The 24,026-nt window shown below is 53.1% G+C and overlaps 1 protein-coding gene across 3 annotated transcripts; it reads right to left on the bottom strand.

Moving 5' to 3' along the window:
• Positions 1 to 1,140: 1,140 nt before the first annotated feature.
• LOC111140858 (clathrin light chain B) lies at positions 1,141 to 21,434 on the bottom strand. 3 transcript variants are annotated; one of them, XM_022493080.1, is made up of 6 exons: positions 21,046 to 21,434; positions 14,856 to 14,902; positions 6,707 to 6,824; positions 6,348 to 6,459; positions 4,543 to 4,596; positions 1,141 to 1,637 (listed from the first exon to the last, which is right to left on the bottom strand). In XM_022493080.1, exons 1-6 carry the CDS (start codon positions 21,230 to 21,232, stop codon positions 1,466 to 1,468), a joined length of 690 nt encoding a protein of 229 aa, XP_022348788.1. In that variant the 5' UTR covers positions 21,233 to 21,434; the 3' UTR covers positions 1,141 to 1,465. The 3 variants fall into 3 exon arrangements, with proteins under 3 accessions (XP_022348788.1, XP_022348789.1, XP_022348790.1); XM_022493081.1 differs by lacking the exon at positions 4,543 to 4,596; XM_022493082.1 differs by lacking the exons at positions 4,543 to 4,596; positions 6,707 to 6,824; positions 14,856 to 14,902 and adding an exon at positions 10,238 to 10,254 and having other exon boundaries at positions 21,042 to 21,421.
• Positions 21,435 to 24,026: the final 2,592 nt, after the last annotated feature.

Genomic DNA, 24,026 nt, shown 5'->3' with positions numbered 1-24,026 from the left:
GTAATCTTATTTGGAAATAGGGTCTTTACAGTGATAATTAAGTTAGAATGAGGTCATTAAGGTAGGCCTTAATCCATTCTGGCTGGTTTCCTTATAAAAAGGGGAAATTTAGGGGCGCCTGGGTGGCTTAGTGGGTTAAAGCCTCTACCTTTGGCTCAGGCCATGATCCCAGGGTCCTGAGATCGAGCCCCGCATCAGGCTCTCTGCTCGGCGGGGAGCCTGCTTCCCTCTATCTCTCTCTGCCTGCCTCTCTGCCTACTTGTGATCTCTGTCTGTCAAATAAATAAATAAAAATCTTTTTTAAAAATAAATAAATAAAAAGGGGAAATTTAGACACAAAGATAAGACTGCGTAGATGATATGAAGATCAACTTGGGATTGTAGTGATTCACCTACAAGTCGAAGAATGCCTGAGGCTGCCAGAAGCTCCTTCCCTAGTGCCTTCAGATGGAATGTAGCCCTGCTGACACTTTGATTTTGGACTTCAGACTTCCAGAATAGTGAGACAATAAATTTCTGTTGTTCTGTGCCAGACACTGTGGTACTTTGCTATGGCATCTCTAGTAAAATAAAGACAGTTGGCAATTACTCAAATCTTTTTAAACATTGTACAGGTCACAGTGACTTAAACACAGTCTGTTTGCAACCTCTGCTGAAGAAGGTATGGTCGCTGAGTATTTATCCCAGATCTACAAGGGGGGGACAGCTATCTAAAGGAGGGAAAGCATTGAGCCTTCCACATCCAGAGGGTACTGGCCAGACCAAGGAAAGGAGTCTGGCAGCAGCGGCCTTCACCAGCCTCGACCCGGGCTTAGAGGGAGCCACCACAGGGAACCTCTGGTCTTGCCTCTTTGCTCCCACTTAAACCTTCTTACTCTCTGGGAGCCTTGGTATCCATGGCTATGTGATGACGACAACAGAGTCCCTACCTCACAGGCTTATTCAAAGATCAGAAAGGATCAAGATTGCAAAAGCATTCCACTAGAGGTTGTTTTTCTTCCTGGAGAGGGAGGAAGCAGACATACACAAGTTGGGACACCTACTTCCAGCTGGGACGGTTTCCAGGGGGCTAGCTTCACCTTCTCTCAAGGCCATGAAGCTGGGAAAATTCTAAGCACAAACAGCCCTGACACCAGTTATGGCTTCCAGAGAAATGAGAATGATAATAAATAAGTGTAAAAAGAGTTAACAACACACCCTTTAAGCCAAGAAAAAAAAAATACATCAGGAGGGACAGTCACAATTTTGTGGACTAAGAGGAGGTGTGAGGGGCTGGGCCACAGGGCCAGGAGAGTTGGGGTGAGAGTGGGGAGGGTTCCCCTTCCCAGCCCCGGGAGATGGGGAGGAACAGATAGGCTGTGTGTAGCAGCTGCTGGAGGCACTGTCCCCCAACCCTGGCCGAAGCAGCTGCTCCTCCTGTGCCCAGGCCCAGCCCATGCTTTGTGGCCATGCTTGTGACAGGCACCTAGCGGGACAGCGGTGTCTGCTTCAGGGACATGAGCACCGAGCGCAGGCGGGACACATCTTTGCATTGCTTGCTGCTCTTGGGGTTGAAGTCACAGAGCTGAGCCACCTTCTCCCACTCTGTGCCTGGCGTCTCCTCCTTGGATTCCTTCACGAAAGCCTCCTCAGATGCCCTGCAGGTAGAGACAGGACAGAGGTTTCATTGCTGTCTGCCTTTCCCCTGAATCAGTGATGTTCTGCTCCCACTGAGGAAGTTGCTTTGCCTGGCCTACTCTGAGGTAGTCTATCCAGGGTTCTTAGCCCTGTGCCCTGTGACCTCAGGCCCCCAGGAAGAGCCTTGGCATCAGAGGAAGCCTACTCTGGTCCTGCCTCAGGGCCTTGCACTTGCTGTCACTTCTCCCTGGAATGCTTTCTGCCAGGCCTGCTCATAGCTTGTCACTTCTTTTCATTCAGGTATGAGTGCAGGCCTCACCTTCTCAGAATGGTCTTCCCTTGCCAGCCTAGCTACGGTAGCCTCTTCACCCTCCTCTACCCCTGCCCAGCCTAGCACTCATCATCACCTCTCCGGCCAGAGTTCCCAACCTGGGAATCCCAACACCCAAAGACCCTTGGAGGAATTAATGCAGTACCTCAACTATTTGAAACATTTCCAGAAACTTAGCAGAGGTAGGACATTAACTAACCACCTTACTAACTGAAGTACCTTATTCAGCATTGCCTTGGTGTTCTGTGGACCCTGTAAGTGTTCTCCGGAAAAGGGTTGTGGTCAAATACACATGGAAAATTCAGTTAAAGATGATCTTCAAAGCAAAACTTCCAAAGCCTCTAATGTGCCAGGGTGCACCCCGAACCTCCCAGGCAGACTGTAAGATGCAGACAGAATCCACCACATTCCAAGTTTATTTGACTATAGCGCTCTTTTTAGCCCAGAATGACTTATCTCCGTGGAGCCACAGCCTGGGGAATGCTCCATGGAAGTATCTGCTTTTGGTTGGAATCAGGTTAGGCTGAAAACTGGGGGTTTCTTCATCAGTAGTTCTGGTGGACAGTTATAGAAGCCACTGATTAAGGAACAATGGAGAAATAGAATGTAGAGTGCAAACCCAAATATGGGACTCATTAAGAGGAAAACAATTAAAATATCTTCCATGAAGAGGGCTGGGTCTGTGTCCTCTGGCCAGCAAGGGTTCCTGGAAAGCCTCTTTCTCCTTATGGCCCCTTCTGTGTATCAAGCAGGATCAGCTCTGCCACATGCCAGACAGGGAGCTCTCCCAGTGATCCGCACAGGCTATGTCAAGGATGAGCTGGCCCTGGGGTGGGGGGGGGCGGTGACCTGGCCTCTGCCTAGTGATCTTCCTTTCCCTCTGTGTCCTCATTTCCTAACCTGTAGAGAGAGGAGCAGAGCCTCCGCCTTGCTGATCTGTCTCACCAGCCTGAGAATCTCACAAGAGTGGCAAGGTGTGTGCAGGCTTGGGAAAGAGTAAAGCACTGTGTGGAGCTGGATGACCGGTGGGATGAAGGGTGCTGTCTTAGGAGCCGTCCCTGCTAGATCAGGAGGAGACTGTCCTCTAAACTGCCTGTTCAGTGTGTGGTGCATGGACCAGTGGTATTGGCCTCGCCATGGAGCTCATTGGAAATGCAGACTCAAGGCCTCGCCTCAGCCCTACTGAATCCCAATCTCCTTTGAATAAGGTCCCCCTGTGATTTTAGGGCACAGAAAAGTCTGGGAAGCACTGGTCCAGGCTCTTCCCCTCTCCAGGACCCCCCCCCCGGGTGCTATTTCCTCAAGTACAGTGAGAGCACTGAACCCCCTATATAGCGTATTCCCCAGCACTGATATTCCGGTCACCCTGACTCTTCCATCGGAAGCCTCCCGTAGATCTTCACTGCCTTCAGGATCAAGCCCCAGCTGGCAGACCTGGCCCAACAGACATTTTGCAACTAGCCCCAAGCTGACCTGTCCTCAGCTCCCGGCCATCCCCACGGCCCCATGCCCCACTCAGAGAGGCTGCCCCGCCCTCTTCCCACCATCACTACCAAGCTCATCCCTTCTCACACTGTAAGGTCCAGCTGAAGGGCCTGCCTCTCTGAAGCCTGCCCTGGCTCCTCCCGCAGACGGTGGCTCCCAGGCCTCGGTGTGCCCTTCCAAACGGCCCTTAGGACAATGCTGTCCTGACCATGAGCAACTTGTGGGGCCAGGCCATGTCTTATTCCTGTTCCAACACAGACTGGCATTGGGCAAGTCCCACTAAGTACTGGACAGATGGGACAGTGGACAGAAGGAAGGAACACAAGGCTGTTTCTCTGGTGGGCCCTCTGCCCCTGCGAGAGAAATGCCAGCCTAGACAGCATCAGAGGCCTGCTAAGGGTGACCCCAGAGTGAGGGACACCAAATACTTGGCACATGCACCCATGGCGGGCATCACTCATTCATCCCTGCTTTTCCTTCCCCTTCACCATCCCAACGTACCCTCAGGCCGTCAACCACCCATCAACAGGGGCCCCATCTGCCATCTCAGATCCAGATTAGGCATAGTCCTGGCTAGCCCCCAAAACAGGAACATGAGAGAGGGGCCCGCCATGGTCTAGGCAGGGTCTGGTCACCAAACTTGGCCTGAGGCTTTGAGAAGGAGCAGTGCATTGGGGTTAGGAGTAGAATATGTGGGGTATTTGGGGAAGCATCTCTTCTTTATGCCTCTGGCACTCGATGTTTTGTTCAACAGAAGACTCCTTCACCCCACCTCCCAACCCTAAGAAGCATCTCAGAAGGACAGAGCTGGGCTGTTTGCCATTTGCCCCTCCCACCTGAGATAGCCAGTGCATTCTTTTTCTTTGCTCTGCTTTGATTCAGCAAAGCTGACTTCAGACGGAATAGATCCTCAATAAACACTTGCCGCAAAGACAGAGGTGAAGGTGGGTGCCTGTACTACCTCCTGCTCTGATCTTTGCCCCATCCCCGCCCCCTGCTCCCCGCCTGGCCACACTCATTTATACCCCACAAGCAGGACACTCAAAGCATACACAGGGGCCCCCGCCCTCTCCCACTCCCCCTGACAGAGGAGCAAAGAAGACACGTACACATAGCCGATGATATCAGCATCTGGCTGCTGGTAGAATGCTTTGTCAGCGATCCTTGAGGGGAGAAGGTTAGGTGGGGGAAGACAGATGGCAGACAGACAGGCAGAGGGTTAAAGAGAAAGGGAGACAGCATTAGTATTTCCAGTTGGAGAGCGTTAGGAAGCATAGTCCTGTGAGTCTCAGCAGTCATCCACGACCCAGAAAGGAGAGCAGGGATCCTGGGCTAACTTGAGCACCTTTTCTAAAACTGCCCTGATCATGCTACTTCTCCTGTTCACAAGCCTTCCAAGGCTCCAACCCCCATCTGTCCAACACCATTATTGGAGGCCCTCCCCATGGGACTCCTCATTCCTGCCTTCTCTCCTACCACTCCCCAGTGCCCAAGACAACAGCCTTTCACATTATGCTGTTCCCTGGTCTAGAACGCCCTCGTCCAAGCCTGCCCTAATGAACTTCCAGTCATCCTTCAAAGCTCAGGTCCTAGACACAGAGGTCCCTCCCCCACCCACACCCCCTGCTTCCACAGCCTTCCTGTAGAAAGTCCTACTGGTGAGTTCACGTGCACATGTGTGCTTCTCTCTTCTGAGCTCTTCACGGATACAGACTACATCCTTCCCCGATCAGTCTCCCCAGTGCCCAACCCAGAGCCTGGCCCACAGCAGCTTCCCAGGGCCAGCCTTGCCTTCCCAAGCCAGCCAACTACCTCGAAGGACACAGTCCCAAGGGCAGAGCTGCTGGCCAGGGTCTCAGAAGTGGAGACCATTTCCCTGAAATTGCTCTCTGGTGGTCATCCACTGTCTTTGCCTGCCCAGCATCCAGCCCCTTCCTCCCAGGAAGGGCAACCTCATTGCCTTTGGCAGGATCAGGCTGGCCCCACTTCAGTCCCTGTGGTTTGGGTGAGACTGACCCCATGCACAACCCAGGGAATGGGACCATTGCCCAGGCAGGATCCATCAGAGAGTCCCTTGCCCGGTATAGTCACAGGGACAGGCACAGGACCCACACCAAACCAGTGAGAGTCAGGTCGAGGATTCCAGTGGACCCATTGGGAGCAAGATGCTATTTTCACAGAGGTTGCCAAAAGAGTATAGCAGAAGTCTGGAGCTGATGGTGGCCATCTGTCCCCCCAGGCCCCTGTCCCATTCCCACACAAGAGAGGAAAGCAGCGTCGAGAGACAGTAAAAGTGAGTGCCAGTTGACTTCATCTGAGCCCCCAAGTCTAGTCCTGCAGTCCCACCCCTGGCCTTTTCGGGTCATACAGGCCACCAACTTCCTTTTATTATTTAGCCTCTCTGGGTTGAAGTGTTGCCAATTCTACAAGCGGTAAAATCCTTTCCCTGGGTTGGTTCTTCACTTCCGGCCAGGCCTGTGCTCTCTGTGACACTAACTGTGGGGGCCCGGGCAGTCTGGCTCCCATGCCGGGGTCCCAGGACCTCTTCTGCTGACCGCAGAACTTGCTTCTCTATGTCATGCTGAGATGACAGCTCAACAGTGTCCCACCTCTGAAGGGCTCTGAACTCCACAGGCAACTGAGGAAGCAACCTGAGGGGTTCAGCTTCTCTTACATCTATGTTCTTGCCCCCAAATCACCCATCCACAAGACAGTCCCCATCTCGTAACTTCTCTCACTGTCCACATGGCCTCATGTCTTCATAGTCCCCTCATGTCCCCATAGCGCCTCTCATGTCCCCATAGCGCCTCTCATGTCCCCATAGCTCCTCTCATGTCCCCATAGCTCCTCTCGTGTCCCCATAGCTCCTCTGGTGTCCCCATAGCTCCTCTCATGTCCCCATAGCGCCTCTCACCGGTTGTTGATCTTGTTCTTCTCGACTTGTTCACTCTGACGCTGGTTCCACTCCTCCAGGTCCTTCTTGGCTTTCTCCCGCCACTCCTGTTCTGTCACCTTGGAGGCAGCATCTGTGACCCCAACAGGAGAGTAAGTGGCAGCTTTCCAGTAGGAATGTGAGGGCACAGCTGTCCTGGCTAGTCCTCCCCTCGGCCCCTGGCAGGCAGCCTCAGGGCCCATGCTCACCCAATACCCACATTAACGCAGTGCGAGCAGGGGGCTAGGAGGATGACCCTGTACCCTAAGGCTGCCCCAGTCCCACATGTCCCAAACAGCCAACCTGGCTGGAAGCCGCTCCAGCCTCAGGCCTGCCCTTACCCAGCTCCTGTAGCCGTTTCCTCTGCTCCTCTCTCCACTTGCGGATGCTCTCGGGTTCCTGAGTCAGTCTGTCAGCCTGGGCAATCGCCGCATAGCCTTCTGCTGGACCGTTGGCCTCCTAGGGCACAAACACACAGCAGTGTGCACAGCCTGTGCACCCGCCCTCTTGCCACTGCTGCCTGAGCACCGGATACCCCACACGTGTGGCTGCCTCAGCCGGCTCCAACAGCTCCCACCTGCTGCCTCCTGGGACCGGACCCTGCCTTTAGACTTGCTGTGCCCTTTGCCAACAACGCTCCCCCATGGGGGACCTGGGCGAGTGACGGGGCCTCTGTGTGCCTCACCTTCCTGGTCAGGAAGCGGGCTCAGTAAGAGCAGCCACCCCTTCATGCTGATAGGAGAAGGCAAGGAATTTATATATGTAAAGAACCTTGTATACTTCTTGGAACACAGTGAGTCCCTTGTGTTACTGTTCTTAAAGTCTCTGTTGCTGTCTAATTAACCCGCTAACACTTACACAGTCTGAAATGACCTCACTTTATGTTTGCTTGTCCACTGTCTATCTTCGTGACAGCAGGGTCCTTGTCTAGCCTGCTCATTGCCCTGTCCCCTTTGCCCAGCCTGGCACACAGAAGACACTCAGTGAACATCTGCTACATGAGTGAGCAGCCCTGGGACAGGCAGGATGGCCACGGCAGAGACTGCAGGCAGACGGTCTGGGTCCACATCCCACTTTCACGGCTGACTAGATGCCCGTAGACCAGGAACAAGTTGCTCCACCTCGCTGAGCCTCAGTCTTCTCATCCCCAAATGAGAATAATAATAAAACCACCTCTAAGAGCTGTTCTGAGGGTTCAGCAGGACCGTCTTTGTAGGACATCTAGAAGCGGGCCCAGTGTGGAGTGATGGCTCCGTGAGTGGTAGCTAAATTATTATCATTATTCATTCTCATCTTCTAGGGGAGGAAACTGAGGCCAGGAGCGATGGCATGATGTCGTGGCCGGTGTCCAGGCCTCTGACTCCCAGGCTGGGGCTCTGCCCACTTCCCTGGGCAGCCCTGCCAGAGCTAGGCACTCCCAAGAGCTGGGGACTAAGAGCTCAAGCCAGCAAGGCTGTGACTCCCCTCTGGTCTTGCAAAGCCACGGACCCTTTCCAGTCCAGTCCCATCTCCTGCCACCCCACGCTCCCCCCTACACATTCCAGTCTGCACACACCCCACACACTCCTGCGGCCCCAAGCCTCTGGCTCCTCCTGCTTTAGCTGCAAGTGTTGCCGTCCCCTCCCTTTTGCAGCTGATGAAATCTTCTATTGTCTGGAGTTGCCAGCTCTAGGATATCCACCCCCCTCAGCAGATTTCACACTCCTTCTTCTCTGTGCTTCTGTTACAGCCTTCACGTTCTGCTCAAGTCTCCCAACTGGACCAGGAGTTCCTGGTGGGCAGAGCAGGACTTCATTTATAGCCTCTGAACCCCTGCCCCATCCTTTCACCACTCCCTGTGCTCCTCCTTCAATCCCTCATCGAAACTGTCAGCAACAGGGACTGAGGGCTGGCTCAGTGGGTTAAACATCTGCCTTTGGCTCAGGTCAGCATCTTGGGGTCCTAGGATAGAGCCCCGCATCAGGCTCCCTGCTGAAGGGGGAGTCTGCTTCTCCCTCTCCCTCTCCTTTTGTCCCCTCCCCCCAACTTGTGCTATCTCACAAATGAATAATAAAAAAAAATCTTAAAAAAAAAGTCAGGAACATTGGTGTTTAATATCCTCTCCCCACAAGACAGTGTCTGGTGCCGCCCTCCACCCAGGGATGCTCCCCACTGTCCTTGGCACACACCTGTGCTCAGTAAGCAGTGGCTTCATAGATGCATACCCCTGGAGTCAGATGTGCTGGGTAAATGCCTGTCCAAAGGGGTGTGGGCAGCCCAGTGAAGGAGCACACAGCGGGAATGGGAGGACTGCTGTCTCCAGCTGTCTCCAGGCAGAGGGAAGGGTGGGCCCAGGGCAGGGTGGGTAGCCTGGCACTCCCTGGGGTCAGGCCCACCCCTGGGTGGGACGGTTGGAGCACCGCCCTATTCTTTCTGGCACAGCGCTACACTTCAATTCAGTCTCTCACCACACCCAACGGGGCCCTTCCAGGGCTCTAATCTGGAGAACACAAGTTGGTTACTGACAATGAGTGTGCCCCACCCTGCCCTCTTCCGGGAACAACCCTGTCCTGAGACCAGGCCATGGCGGAGGGGGGGGGGGGCATCCTATAGGATGTCCCATCTGCAGACAACTGCAATTACTTCTGTGTATATGTGTTTATTAAAGGGCTGTTTCATGTTCTTCGTGGCACTTCTGGCTATCTGAAATGACTTGTTTACATGTTTACTCTCTGTCTCCACCGACCTCCCACCCCAGCCACAAGTAAGTGAGCCCCATAAGGACTGAGACCACCTGTCTCTGTATAGTATCTAGAACAGGGAAGGCCTGGCTGTAGGAGGATCTCTAGAACATTTCGTGAATGAATTAGCATCTGCTCAGGCTTGGGCCATGGATGAATGAGACCACCTGTCCCCTGGGAGTCTGGCAGGAGGAGTCTCTCACAAGCGAGGACCGGGCTAGGGTACATGCTATAAAACAAGCCAGGTAAAGAGCAGGCACAAGGTCATTCTAGTCTGGGGCAGAGTAGGGCGGGAAGAGACAGGGAAAGACCATTTCAGATTAGACTGGAAGTGTAAGGACCCAGGGGGGCTGGCTCCTTTGGGAAACTCTTGAGTATAGGATGTTTCCAGGTGTGGGAGGGAAAGGGGTGGGGGATGTGGGCTGGAGAAGGGTCTCTTCTCCAGAAGGGCAGGAGTTTGGTCACACTGGTGTCCTTCAGGCTCACCATCCCTATAAAGCCTACCCTAAAATTAAGATGCCCAGGTTATAGTGCTTTAAATCTTGCAGAGAAATCACAATTAAACAGTTCTCTTTGATCTTTACAACCCTGCATGATGGGTTTTATCATCAGTGTTTTGTAGGTAGAGAAAGTCTAGCTCCAGAGTCCCAAGGTCACCGGGCTGGGAACTGGCAGAGCTGAGACTCCAACTGAATTCCCGGATGTGAAACATACTGGCCACATAGCAGCAAGGACCAAAGTCACTTCTGTGTCATGTGATTTTTGACACACTCTCTGTCTCCCTGATAAGTCTATTTCCCCAAGATCAGAGAGGGTGCCTGCTCCTCCAACTGTCCCCTGCCTCATGTCCCATGTCTCACACCCACACACTACCACCCCTCAGCTCACTGAGAAGCATGGCCAGATAACTTAGAGGAAGCTTCCCTGGGCGTCAGAGCACTTTTCCCAGCAGCCAGTGGGGGACAGCCGGGCAGGGCCTCTAATCCCCTTTTGATAAGTGAGAAATCAACTCAGAGAGCAATCTAAGGGTAGTCCTTCTGGTTGGGAAGAGCCAGAAACTGAAGCCCAGGCCTTCTGGTTCACTCCAAACTCTTCTGCCACAGCCCACCACAGCACCCCAGTCTGGGTGCGGGGGCAGCCTCAAAGAGCCACTTGGACCCCCATGGGTGCTTCTCCTGGGCCCTGGAGCAGCACATCCAAGGGCACCACGTATCCCCAAGCACTGCTCAGTGTAGTTTCAAGCACACGGTGCCCAGAGGCAGCCATGCCCGAGGCCCAGGGTGTGAAGCTTGGCCAAGCTAGATGGGCCTCCCCCATCTGTGCATCAGCAGCAGGGCCCACTAACAGGCTCTGCATGGTAGCTGTGCCCAGCGCTGCCGGTAGGGGTGAGGGGCACTCCCCTCGCATCACATGAGCTGTGATGCTCTGGCCTCTCTGGGATCCCCCAGCACTCCACTGGCCCCAGGCCAGGCCCAAAGAGAGTGCCTGTGAGCCTCTGTACCTTTGCACGTGCTTTCCTACTAGCCAAGACCACCCATGTGCCCCTGGGCAGCCTGGAAACCCACTTCCAGCAGCCTCTCCCGGTGGCACTCACTGAGTGAGTGAGTGCGGCACCTGGAGCAGGAACCCGGTTCAAGTCCCAGCTCTTCCCCGCTGCGGAATGAGAGCCAGCTATGAAAGTTCCCTGGGCATCCTCCTCTTGGTCTGTGAGATGGGGGTAATGACGGAACCTCCATCACAGGGGTGCTGGGAGGATGCAATGAGCTCATCCGCGGAGAGCTCCTGGGTGATGCCTGACACATTGTTAAGAACTCAGACGCCTAGCGCCTGATACCACCCCGGTATCCGAGCCCTTACCATCCTGCACTACCATCAGTTCCTTCCAGGGCTCTGTCCTCTGTCAGAAGCCAGCTCTTTGAGGACAATGGGGGATTTGCCTACATCCACCGCCCCGAACACAGTGCGCGGCACTCACGTCTTGGGCGCTGACGAAGTGAAGGGGCCAGCGGCTGTCTGCAAAGCCCACGGCACACAGCATCAGAGGGCCTGGGCTTTAGGTCCCCTCCTGCCACTCAGTGGATATGTGACCTCTGAGAAGTCCTTTCCCTGGGCTCCTTGTGTCTCATCGCCTATTAAATGGGAGTGAGAAGTGAGGTCCGCTGTAAGCTGCGGAGGACGCGCACCGCAGAGGGTCTGCGGAGCTGTGCGGCTCACCGTTTGCCCAGTAGACCCCGGGCAGACCCCGCGCACACCCGGCCACCCGGCCCGGAGTTGCAGCGGGGCTAGGAAGAACACAGCCACACAGCCGTGTGGGCGGCGCACTGAGTCCTGAGAAGCTGTTTGCTGGCTCCTCTTCTTTGGCCCCGCTGGACTCATTTTCCTGCCCCGGGCCCTGCCAGTGAGCACTGAGGTCGAGGGCCACAGCAGGGCTCCTCTTGAATCACTCAGTGCCCCAGAGAGGAAAGCGGGTCAGCTACAGGCTGGCAGCCCAGGCGGGCTCCCCAGGGACTGCAGGAATGCTCTGAGCACCGTGCCCCCTCTCCCCTCAGCCCCCAAGCTCGACAGGGACTAAAAGGATACAGTCAGGCCAGGGTTATCTTGATCCAATTCCCTGGCACCCCCCCCCTCCTGGGGGACCCCTCTGCTGGACATGACCCTGAAAGCCTCCGTGGGGCAGGCTGGCAGCTCCAGAGACAGCCAGGAGGATGAGGCATATCCGTCTTTGGGATTGTCCAGCTAAAGCTAAGCTGCGCTGTTGATTCCCCTAAGTAGCTCAGAGGGGGATGATGGCAATGCAGGGGGTGGGGGGAGTTTGTGCAGGGGGAGGGAGGCCTGCAGGGGCTTTCTATCCCTGTCCCTGGCAATGCCAGATGGGACTGGAATAGGTGTAGGCAGTCTTACCCTTACAACTCGAGGCCCAGGTTTATAGCTGAACCCCCTTGTGGCCCAGATGTTGCCAGGACAGAATAAGAAATGTAGCAAGAGAGCTCTGCCCAGGACCCTTGAAAGTGCTGGGCATGTCCACTCAAGGCTTCCCCCCACCCACCTCTGGCAGCACAAACCAGACCCGGGTCTACGGTCAATCCTACAAAAGTCTGCAGGGGCTTTCTACGAAAGATCCAGCCGCTGTGGCAGTCCAGTTCCAGCATAAGGGGTGGGACAGAGGGCACCAGATCAGGGGCAGGAGATCTAAGAGAACTTGAGCTTGGTCACCAAGTGACTCACCTCATTCTTGACCCCTCCCCTGCCTGTAAGGATTCTAGGATAGCATGGAGTGGAATGATTTGCAAATAAACACACGTGAGAATAAGAGTTCCCACTGACACTGGAAAGGAAGCATGGGGTTCCCTGTACCTACCAAATACAAAGTGAGGCTGGCAGGGGATGGTCAGGGTCAAAGACGCCTCAAGATCCTTAGCTACAGAAAAGGGAAACTAGGTTGATCACAGTGTTCTAGATACTTCTGCAGTTCTAAGTGTATCTCCAGGTCCAGGTCCACTTTAGGATATAGACCTTCTGGGTCAAGTGAAGTCCTTCTGAGTGTGCCCAGGATAGGGGCTGCCTGGGTCTCCATGATCTACGGGATTGTAGAGGAGTAAACACAGCTTACTGGGTGTTCTCAGGCCTAAGGAGACACAAAGCCCCCGAAGTCTTGGAGACTGACTTTTCTAGCTTGCGGATAGTTGAGTAATTTTCCAGAAACGGGACTTGGCTAGGTTCCCCGTGTAAGGTACCAGCTTAGCCCTCTTACATAAGAAAGTATTGTTTATTCCCCACTGAGGACTTGGGAGGCCAGCTCCTCAGTGGGGTGTGGCTCGGGAGATCCTGAAGCTGCAGCCCCAGGCATCAAGGGTCTTCAGCCCAGTCCAGTGGGAAGTAAGCCTCACCCAGTGAAGACTTTATGCTGCCCAAGCATGGGGGAGGGGGAGACTGTTCCGTCTGCAGGATCCTGGGGATGCCATCTGTGGTCCAAGGTCTCCCAGAGTAAGGACTCTTAAATCCATTTGTGTAGGAATGTGGGGAAGGGGGAGGTGGGTACAGATAGAAGTAATTTAACTAGAAACAGCCTTACTAGGAGTTCTGTGTGTGTTAGGGTGGGGGGGGTAGTATAAGATCATTATGAGGAATTTTATTTATTTATTTTTAATATTTTATTTATTTGACAGAGATCACAAGTAGGCAGAGAGGCAGGCAGAGAGAGAGGAGGAAACAGGCTCCCTGCTGAGCAGCAAACCCGATGCGGGCCTCGATCCCAAGACCCTGTGATCATGATCTGAGCTGAAGGCAGAGGCTTTAACCCACTGAGCCACCCTGGCGCCCCTCATTATGAGGAATTTTAAACCAATCCGGTGAAAGTGAAAGCCTTTTCCTTTTCTTATCTCACCCCTCCCCACCTCAACCTGGGGGCTAACCACTCTTAACCATTGTTAACAGCTGGGGCACATCCTTTCAGAGATTTTGCGCAAACATATTTCTAAAATAAAAAAGTGGCCCAATAAAAAATAAAAATGGGATGCCTGGGTGGCTCAGTTGGTTAAGCCGCTGCCTTCGGCTCAGGTCATGATCCCAGGGTTCTGGGATCTAGTCCCACATCGGGCTCCTTGCTCAGCGGGGAGCCTGCTTCTCTCTCTGCCTCTGCCTGCCACTCTGCCTGCTTGTGCTCTCTCTCTCTCTCTCCCTCTGACAAATAAATAAATAAGTCTTAAAAAAAATAAAAATAAAAATAAAAAACTGGGGGCGCCTGAGTGGCTCAGTGGGTTGGGCCTCTGCCTTCGGCTCAGGTCATGATCTCGGGGTCCTGGGATCGAGTCCCGCATTGGGCTCTCTGCTCAGCGGGGAGCCTGCTTCCCCCTCTCTCTCTCTGCCTGCCTCTCTGCCTATTTGTGATCCCTGTCTGTCAAATAAATAAATAAAATCTTAAAAAAAAACAAACTGTGTAAGTTATTCTGCAAGAGACTTTTCCACTTGTTATATCATGGGCATCTTTTCACATCAATACAGAAAGCTCTGATTGCTCTTTTGAATGGCAGTGCGGTTTTCCAATTTACCTGCCCAGGCCCTTGACGCTGGATACTTAAGTCATTGCAGTTTGTCTGGTTTGGGTTTTTTTTTTTTTTACCTTTTTATTTGAATACAGTTAACATACAATGTTACATTAATTGCATGTAGGACATAGTGACTCAACTCCTGTGTATGTCATGCTATGCTCACCACATTGTCTGCTATTGTAAATAATCCCACAAAAATCTGGGAGTCCTCGGCTAATTCTTTCCCTAGGGAAGATTTTAAGTGGAATCTCTGGATCAAAGACCTGCCCACTTAAAATGCTCAGACATGGCCACTGCTTTCCATCAGTGGCATGCGTGCATGCAGGGCCCAGTGTGCACTGTGTGACTCTGGGCCACTTTATCTCTCCCTGCGAGACATCACCATGGGCAACCTGAGGCTACACGCCATCAATCCCAGTCTATAGTGGTCCTTATTCTTTGTGCCTTTCCCCTATATAACAGGAAAGAGAGGAAGGAAGGAAGGAATGAAAGAAGAAAGGAAAAGAAAGAGAGAAAGAGAGAGAGAAGGAAGGAAGGAAGGAAGAAGAGAGAGAAAGAAGAGAAAAGAAAAGAAAAGAAAAAACATGTCAAAAGCCTTGCCTATGTTCCCATTCCAATGCAGAACAGAATAACTTGGAGCCCTAATACTACCACTGATGGGGTCGTATGTTACCGAGGCCCAGCTGTCAGTCCCTACGCTGCTATGACAGAATCTTGCTTACCTGAAACACGTCTCCATTGACCGTGGTCCCCAAGTCCTCAGAACCAGCTGGAAAGAGAACAAAGAAATGGCATTACTCATTGCGCAGCTTAAAGCAAACACAGATGGTCCTACATTAGTGCCCCGAGCCAACCTCCATCTATGTCCAGGCGTGTCATAACACCTGCTCCCCATGTAGACATACTGGATACATAAATAAGCTGGGCTCAAGCCATGACTGTTCACAAAGCCTTTTCACAGCCATTGTCACATTTGATTTTCACCACTACTCTGTGATGAAGTTATCTACCCATTTTACAGATACTGGAATTGAGGCTCAGAGAGGCTAGGTGATCGCCAATAGCCACCCAGTCAGTAACAGCCCCTCACCTACCTGAAAGTGATTTACGCTTGGCCATGGCTAGGAATGGCCTGACTGTGTGTGGAGCCTGGGCCCAGTGAGCCGGCAGAGGGCTGTTGGCTCAGGGCGGTGTCTGCGTGCGCTATGGAGAGGGGCCTAGTGCGCTGCTGCCTGTCCCTGCCGTGCCTCAAGCAATTGCTCCGCCTGGGAGAGCAGGAACAGCAGCCCCCACCAGGCAGCACCTGGCCTATTTTTCCTCCCTCTGCTCCTCCCAAAAGGATTTTCTTTTGCCTTCAACAATAACTCCTCCTGGTCCCTTTCCCTGGCAGCTGATTAGTCACAAATTCCTGTGTCTTTTGCTGCAACGGTGACCCTCCAGGTTGCCCTCTGCTCTCTGTCCCCTGTCCAGTCTGTCTACCCTGCTAGTGGCAGACACCTAGAAGGCCAGACCTGGGTCCTTGCTCCTCACCACTGCCCTTCCCAGACGCGTACCCAGTGCCCGCTACTCAGTAAAAGCTCGGAAACGTATGTGTTAAATAAACATGAATAAATACATCAGAAAAAGAACGGACGGCTTTTATCCTCTCACAGCCCTCCCTGACTCCAACTTCGCCCTCTCCCAGCCCTCTTTCAAACCAACCAGCAGCACTGATATTTTGTAAAGCGTACAGTTACCTATGGCACTACAGCAAGCCAAAAAGAAACCCACTTCCCACGGACCACAGTGGCCTTTAGGGTCGGCTCCTGCCTTGGGGACCAGCAGGTACTTTCCCTCGGCCTGGAAGGCCTTCCTACCCACACCACGTGGGCTGTTCCCTCACTCCCTTCTGCCTTTGCTCAAACCTTGTCTCAGCAGAGGCCTCCCCTGACCCTCTGGGACACCTGCTGCTCCGGGACCCTCCCTCCCGCCCCTGCAGTATTTCTCTATAGTACTTACCACTGGCTGGTATGCTTATTTGTGTAGGGGCTTACTATCTATCCTCCCCACTTGAATGGCCCCTCGTGAGGGTGAGGGACTTAGTTTCACTCAGTGCTAGTGCCCAGCATCGGAAACAGTGCCTGGCACATAGCTGGGCTCAATAAATACTTGTTGAACGAGTACATCAAACCTCAAACTATAGCACGGGAGAACCTCTACCCTTTGGCCCTGCCCATTTTCCTGCCTCGCTTCCCACAAGTCCCTCTCACCAGCTATCCTGGGGACGGCTCGGGGGGTGCAGTCGGTTGGGCATCCAACTCTTGGTTTCGGCTGGGGTCATGATCTTGGGGTCGTGAGATTGATTTCATCAAGCCCAGCATCCCGCTCTGTGCTCAGGGCAGAGTCTGCTTGAGACTCTCTCTCCCTCTGCCACTCCCTGCTAAGCGTGCATGTTCTCTCTCTCTCTTTAGTAAATAAATAAATCGTAAAAAAAAAAAAAAAAAAACTAATCTGGGGGGTGCCTGGGTGGCTCAGTTGGTTAAGTGTCTGCCTTCGGCTCAGGTCACAATCCCAGCATCCTAAGCTCGAGTCCCACATCGGGCTCCTCACTCAGCGGGGAGCCAGGTTCTCCTTCTGCCTGCCGCTCCCCTTGCTTGTGGTCTCTAGCTCTCTCTCTCTCTCTCTCTGTCAAACACATAAATTCAAAAAACTCTTTAGCAACAACAACAATAACCTATTCTGGTTTCCTTCTTCCCCAAACACACCAGTCTGCTCCCCATGGCTTTTGTTCTCCTCTCTCAACACAATGCTCTTTTGGCATCAGTTATTGTTCAAGATTCAGTTCACAAGTCACCTCCTCTGGGAAGCCCTCCATTACTTCCCCTGCTACTCTAGGCCCTGAAGAAAGGCCTCACCTCTGGGATATCCCACAATATGGCACAGCATTTCGCCACCCTCTTAGGCAATTATCTGTGACCTCCCAAAGGTCATACACTCCCTATCAAGCTGGGTTCTGTATCCTATGCAGTTCCTAAGGGCTTCTGTGCAGAACATGTGAGCAGGGCATGCTGGCTGAATGGACGATGAACAGCTCTTTGGGAGTCTACCGTGACCTGCAAGGCCTGCCTAAGGCCTCTCAGAAACTGTGATGCTTCCCAGCAAAGAGCCACAGGAAGTGACATGAGCTTCCGACAGACGGACAAGCACCCCTTTTCCAGCCAGATAGGGCTGTGAGCAGGAGTTACACTGATTTCGGCCTGGGTACTGAAGGGAGGGATCCTTAATCTAATGGAAGTAATCCCCGGTTGATAGAAATTTTCAAACAGTGATTGATTCTGACCAACTATGTCTCCTGTCATCCCTGCTCACTCAGCTGGGGTTACTCCTGCATGGGTGGCCCGGTCCCTGAGTCAGGGGGCAAAGGGGGGCACCATGGGATTTTAGTGGCAACATCTGCAAAGGGGCTTCTTCTCCTGGGGCACCTCCTCAGGGCTGAAATTATCAGTGTCCATTCATGATGATGCGCCAGGTGGGACGCCTAGCCTTCCTGAAGTGCAAGCTGCCCTACCCCACCCCATTCTGACCGGACCAGTCTTGGGCCCCTGGTCCACAGTCTCGGTGCCTCCCCTGGTCTTCAGAAAGTCTCTCTGCCTCGGTTTCTCAGTCCTGTGGACATTCCTCTGGAGATGAAATCTCAGCCACTTTGAGAATCCACATCTACCCACACATAGAATCGAGTATCTGTTCCCACAGTGCTTTCTGATTATTGCACATTTACAATCACACGTCCGCAGTCAGAGGCCTGCAGAACAGGACCGCAGCAGATACGAGTGCCACGGATAACCCTGTGGGCGTTGCTTCCCTCAGATTCCTGACCCCTTTTGGCAACAAGGGCAGACAGGGTCCAGAACATTCCTGGGAGCTTACTGAGGCCCAGCAGGGGAAACAGGCTTGCCAGGAACTGACTGGGCAAGTCAGAGGCAGAGCCAGGCTGGGGCTCAGAAATCTGGGTGTGAAAATGTAAACCTGTTAGGCCCTCCCCAAGGCTGATGAATGGAAACAAAGTGTCCATTGCTTTGATTGGCACCAGATACAGCCTCAGAGGAGAGACTCAATGCCGCTCAGGCTCAGATCTAGACCAGACACCTCTTCCCCACACCCCAGGGCAGCAGGGAGCCCCATAGGGGGGCACTTGGCACGGGAGCATCATCTAGGAGAACAGACTCAGACATGTTGATGGGCGGCAGCTCTGGAAGCCAGCTTCTCCCAGCTCCCAGCAGGCCAAGGCACTGTCTCTCCACCCCATCTGAGCTTCTGGCATTCACCACTGGTCAGGGAAGATTACTTGCTCAGCACCATCGAGGCCTTGGTAGGTCAGATCAATTCCATCCTGTCTGACCACCTACTGAGCCACCATCTTGTAATACCTCCCTGACCCGGAACTTTGGCAGCTTCAGCAGGTATAGGTCTGGAAGACCTTCAGAGGGCCATGTCTCCCCCTGCCCTCTGTGGTCTGGGGCCAATCCTGCCACAGAGGGAAACTCCCATCTAGGCTGTCACCCCCTGGAACCCCACTGTCCTGGGAGAGGCCACAACCTGCTCAAACTCCCAGATGCCTCTGGCTGCGTTCGGCCTAAGCTCTACCTGCCCGTCTCTGTCAAGGGCTTCTGGTATCCGTTCTTCTCAGTGGGGCCTCCTCGAGGCCAAGCTAGACCAAGAAAGCTGGTGGTTTCACAGAGGCGGTGTGGACTAGTGAATAATGAATAGAGGCAGGCGTTTCCTCCGAATTCCCTGGGATGTGTGCAGATCTGTGCTGAGGGTCCAGGAGCTGCTGCCACAGAAGCTCTCCACTTCTGGCTTGCTTGGGTAGCAAAAGCCACCCCTCCTGCCCATCACCTCCTAGGGTGACTGCTACAGAGTTTGGAAGTGTGGGGCCCTGAGTTGGGAAGGCTAGGCTGAAGTCCCAGATCTGTCACTCATGGCTGTGTGACTTTGAGTAAGACACAGGTTTTCTGCGCCTCCAATTTCTTAGATGTTACAAAAAGCTTGTTACATTTCTTTTCTTTTTTAAAGATTTTATTTATGTATTTGACACAGAGAGAAAGAGAGAGAGAGAGCAGAAGCAGGGGGAGCAGCAAGCAGAGGGAGAGGGAGAAGCAGGCTCCCCGCTGAGCGGTGAACCCAACACGGGGCTTGATTCCAGGACTCCGGGATCATAACCTGAGCCAAACGCAGACGCCTAACTGCCTGAGCCACCCAGGCGCCCACACTTGTTACATTTCTTATATCAAGGGATATAAAGATATATCAAACTCCTCAAGCCACAGAAACTGTCATATTCATTTCTGTATCCCCAGGGGTCCTGGCACATAGTAGGCACTCAATAAAGGTTGAATAAATACAAATATGACTATAAGGAACCTAACTTATAAACTTTTTTTAAAAAATATGTAAGCTATCACTCATTCCAACAGGCCCATAAACACCCACAAAACAACTACATTAACAAGAAGCACAGGCTGTTTTGGGTGCACCCATGAAGGTATCTACTCTTTAACTAAATATTTTTTTTTTTAAGATTTTATTTATTTGTCAGAGAGAGAGGGAGAGAGAGCGAGCACAGGCAGACAGAATGGCAGGCAGAGGCAGAGGGAGAAGCAGGCTCCCCGCCAAGCAAGGAGCCCGATGCGGGACTCGATCCCAGGACGATGGGATCATGACCTGAGCCGAAGGCAGCTGCTCAACCAACTGAGCCACCCAGGCGTCCCATTAACTAAATATTTTTTTTTAAAGATTTTATTTATTTATTTGACAGAGAGAGATCACAAGTAGACGGAGAGGCAGGCAGAGAGAGAGAGAGAGAGAGAGAGAGAGGAGGAAGCAGGCTTCCCGCTGAGCAGAGAGCCCGATGCGGGACTCGATCCCAGGACCCCGAGATCATGACCCGAGCCGAAGGCAGCGGCTTAACCCACTGAGCCACCCAGGCGCCCTCATTAACTAAATATTTTAAAAAACTGTCCTTTCAAGCCAGAACCAGAACAGGAAAATCCTTGATAAACATGGTATCACAGGGAGCAGGCCCTGAGCCCGGATCTAAAGCTAACCACAGTAGCCCTGGACCACCTTTAGACAACCATTAATGGACAGTTAGAAACCCCAGGAGGGCAGGACCACATCTAACTGAAGCCCTTTGTGCCCTTGCCCCCCCCCACCCCGGCCTTGGTCTCTAACCCAGAGCCAGGCATATGGAAGACAGTGTGGTCAAGAGGAGACTGAGTTTCTGGTCTGACAGAAACAGGTTAAATCCTCACTGCCCACTTACTAGTTGCTTCAGTAGTGTACCCTTTGAGCCTCGGTTTTGCCTTCTCTGAAGTGGGTTTAATGACACATATGAAGTGACTAAATGTAAATAAAGTGTCTAGTCCAGCAGGATGCAGGTGGTCTCCCAAGGTAGGTTTGTGAGTTCTTGGAGCACCCAGTGTCCCGTCCCCTGCTTTGCCAGCTGTAGGAAAGAGCTAAAACTGAGGGGCTGGGAGGTCTGTGGCTCTGCCCATACCCAAAGGGCTTAGGTGGGGGCCTGGGACGACTCGACCAAGGCCCGGCTGGGGAGGGACTCTGAGAGCTGGACTGTGTTGGATTTCAGAGCCAGGCAGCGGTGGAGCTGGCCCTGGGTTGAAATGTCATGACAAATTCCTGTGCGCGGAGCCACGGGGTTCACAGCCCCAGGCAGGGCCTCAGATGAAGCTCTCCAAGAAGATTCCTCCCCATTTCCACCAGGTCCCTCTCAAACACACGCAGCCCCAGGCCTGCACCTGACCCGCCACACCAGGCCCTTTTCACTCCCCCGCGGGGCCCTGAGGCCGGGTCTGCGCCGCCAGGTACCCGGGTGCGATCCCCAGGCCCCTCAGTTCCCAGGCCCCTGCACTGACTCACCCCCACTCGCGGGTCCCGGCTGCGCGAGGCCCCCATGGCTGCCGGCAGGTGCCCCGAAGCCCTCGTCATTCTCTATGCCCGCGATCTCACTCTCCTGCTGGGCCAGGAAGGCAGCCGCCGGGTCCTCCTCGGCCGCCTCGGGGGCCCCGCTCTCTGACGACGAGAAGAAGCCAAAGTCATCAGCCATTTTCCCCGCGTCTCTACTGAAGCGTCCTCCTGGCGCTCGGCTCTGCCCGGCGCGTGCCCCGCGCTGCGCCCGGCGGCCGCGACACTGTCACCCGAGCCGCCCGGGGAGCCGGCCTCGGCTGGGACGGGCTCGGCGCGGCGGCCCCACACTTCCTCTCCGCCACCGGGCCAGGCTCGCCTGTCACTGCAGCTGCAGGCGGGAGGAGCCGGGACGGGAATGCGGTGATGTCACCGGCCAAGGGAGGGGGCCCGCAGCGCGGCCGGAGGTCGCCTCGCAGCGGCCACAGGAGGGCGGCAGCAGGACGGCGGCGCAGCCCTGGGGACCCGGAGGCCGGGGCAGCTCTTTGCCAGGACACCAGGATGAGACACAGCGCCCGCTGCGTCTAGGGGCAAGCTGGCCGGGGCGAGGTGGACGGGACACGAACAGCTCAGCCAGCCAGAGTTTGTATGAGCCGGCTGGGCCCCTACTAAGAGGCTGGGCCCCTTAAAAGTCCCTTCAGTATGAACTGGACTGAGAAAGACCAAATTTATTCACTGCGGGCCGGCGACCCCGGCCTGGGGAGCACCGAGAGGGTGAGGCGCTGCCCGGATCTTGCTCCTGAGTCATTCTACAAGTTTCTTTGCCTAAGCTGGGCAAATGTTATGAATCCTATTATTGTGAGCCTCCCCTCTATAGGAGGTGGAGAAGGAGGCTTAGAGAGGTGACGCTGTCTCCTACCACCTCTTGCCTCCTTCCTGCAAGTCCAGGGCTGTCCTCTCTGGGCCTTGTTGCTAAGGCACATTTCTTATGCATTTTTCTGCATTTAGGGTGGCTTCAGCTCAGACTGCCAGAGTTTGGATGACCTGACTGGGCCTCTACCTTAAGAGGCTGCATCCCTTAAATATCCCTGAAGTATGAAACTGCTGGAGAAGGGCAGGCGTAGTTTGTCCAGGGAGCCTGCCACTCCTCCACCTAGCAGCCCTCAGAACAGTCTCTGCCTCCTCCCCGCCAGCTCCACACCAAGCACCAGGGCAACAAAATGGAGTAGTAAAGCCAGCCTTGGTCAAGGAGAGATTACAGTCTGTGGGACCGATAGATGGCAAATGGCCCATCACAGCATTATGGGTGAGGTGCTCTGACGTGTCAACATTAAACATTTAAACACATTAAAAAACTCTTCCCGGGAAACCCAGAGAACCACCATCAGATTTGGACTTGGGGATTTTTCTCTCTGATTTCGAGACTTGAATGTCAACTATGAACTAGAAGAGAGAAGGAAAAGATGTGCCCTAAACTGTGAGTAGTGGTTTTCCTAATGGGGTTGGGGTGAAGGGAATTTCCCTTTGGCTCAGTAATACTTTGATGTAGGTCTCAATCTTATGAAAATATAGTTGTTTATGAGGAGTGTAAAAAAGAAAAACACTTAAGGCCCTGCACAACCCCGTCCAAGCATACTACTCCATGATCATCACACACCTCTCCCCAGCTGCAAGCCCAGGGGCTGGAAAGACCTAGAAAGTTTGCTAGTTTAACAAACCAGCCCTAAATATCAACTCCAGGTTTTGTGGAGACAGAAGGACTGTGAATACTGTGCCCATTGTGACCTCCATAGGCTGTTCTTATCTGATTCCTGGAGACATCAGTCAGTAATTTAGGCAATGCAACACAGCGTATCCACGAGCAAATCCACCGTAGATGCTCTTCCCACTTCCTCCTTCCTTTTCCAGGCCAACTAATTTAGCCATCAGCAGCGTTGAACTCCATGCTTGAGTTACTCAAGTTACTGGTCCAAATTATTCTGCAGCTGTGCTTTTGGTCTTGTACATTACCCCAATTTTCTGCATTAATATATTAAAAGTCATTATTAAAGTTATATTTTGGACCATGTAGCATTTCTTTTTTTTTTTTTTTTTAAAGATTTTATTTATTTATTTGTCAGAGAGAGAGAGAGAGAGAGAGGGAGAGAGAGCAAGCACAGGCAGACAGAATGGCAGGCAGAGGCAGAGGGAGAAGCAGGCTCCCTGATGAGCAAGGAGCCCAATGTGGGACTCGATCCCAGGACGCGGGGATCATGACCTGAGCCGAAGGCAGCTGCTTAACCAACTGAGCCACCCAGGCGTCCCCCATGTAGCATTTCTATGGGCTGGAGATACCCAGCACCTTGACACCTCCGTCTTTGTAGACCTCTAAAGACAATCCTAGTTTTTTAATTCTCCATTTAATTGTGAAACTCACTGATGGTCAAAAGACATCAATAAATAAAGTTGAGTAAAACATATGGGACAAACTCACAAAATCTGAGTTTCAATTTATGTAGTCTGAAGCGGAGAAGTTTTTTAAAACTTTTTTTTTTTTAACATTTTATTGGGGCGCCTAGGTGGCTTAGTGGGTTAAGCCTCTGCTTTCGGCTCAGGTCATGATCTCAGGGTCCTGGGATCGAGTCCCACGTGGGGCTCTCTGCTCAGCAGGGCAGCCTGCTTCTCCCCATCCCTCCTGCCTATCTGCCTACTTATGACTTCTGTCAAATAAATAAATAAATATTTTTTAAAAAAGATTTTATTTATTTATTTGACAATGAGAGACACAGTGAGAGAGGGAACACAAGCAGAGGGAGTGGGAGAGGGAGAAGCTGGCTTCCTGCCCAGCGGGGAGCCTGATGCAGGGCTTGATCCCAGGACTCTGGGGTCATGACCTCAGCCGAAGGCAGATGCTTAACGACTGAGCCACCCAGGCATCCCTAAAACTTTTTTTTTTTTTAAGATTTTATTTATTTATTTGACAGAGATCACAAGTAGGCAGAGAGGCAGACAGAGAG

This window comes from Enhydra lutris, unplaced genomic scaffold, assembly GCF_002288905.1.
Source record: "Enhydra lutris kenyoni isolate GAN:26980312 unplaced genomic scaffold, ASM228890v2 scaffoldscaffold5, whole genome shotgun sequence".
In the NCBI taxonomy this organism is placed as follows: domain Eukaryota; kingdom Metazoa; phylum Chordata; class Mammalia; order Carnivora; family Mustelidae; genus Enhydra; species Enhydra lutris.
Note: the sequence above shows the minus strand (reverse complement) of the source record. Positions and strands in the feature narration are given on the sequence as shown.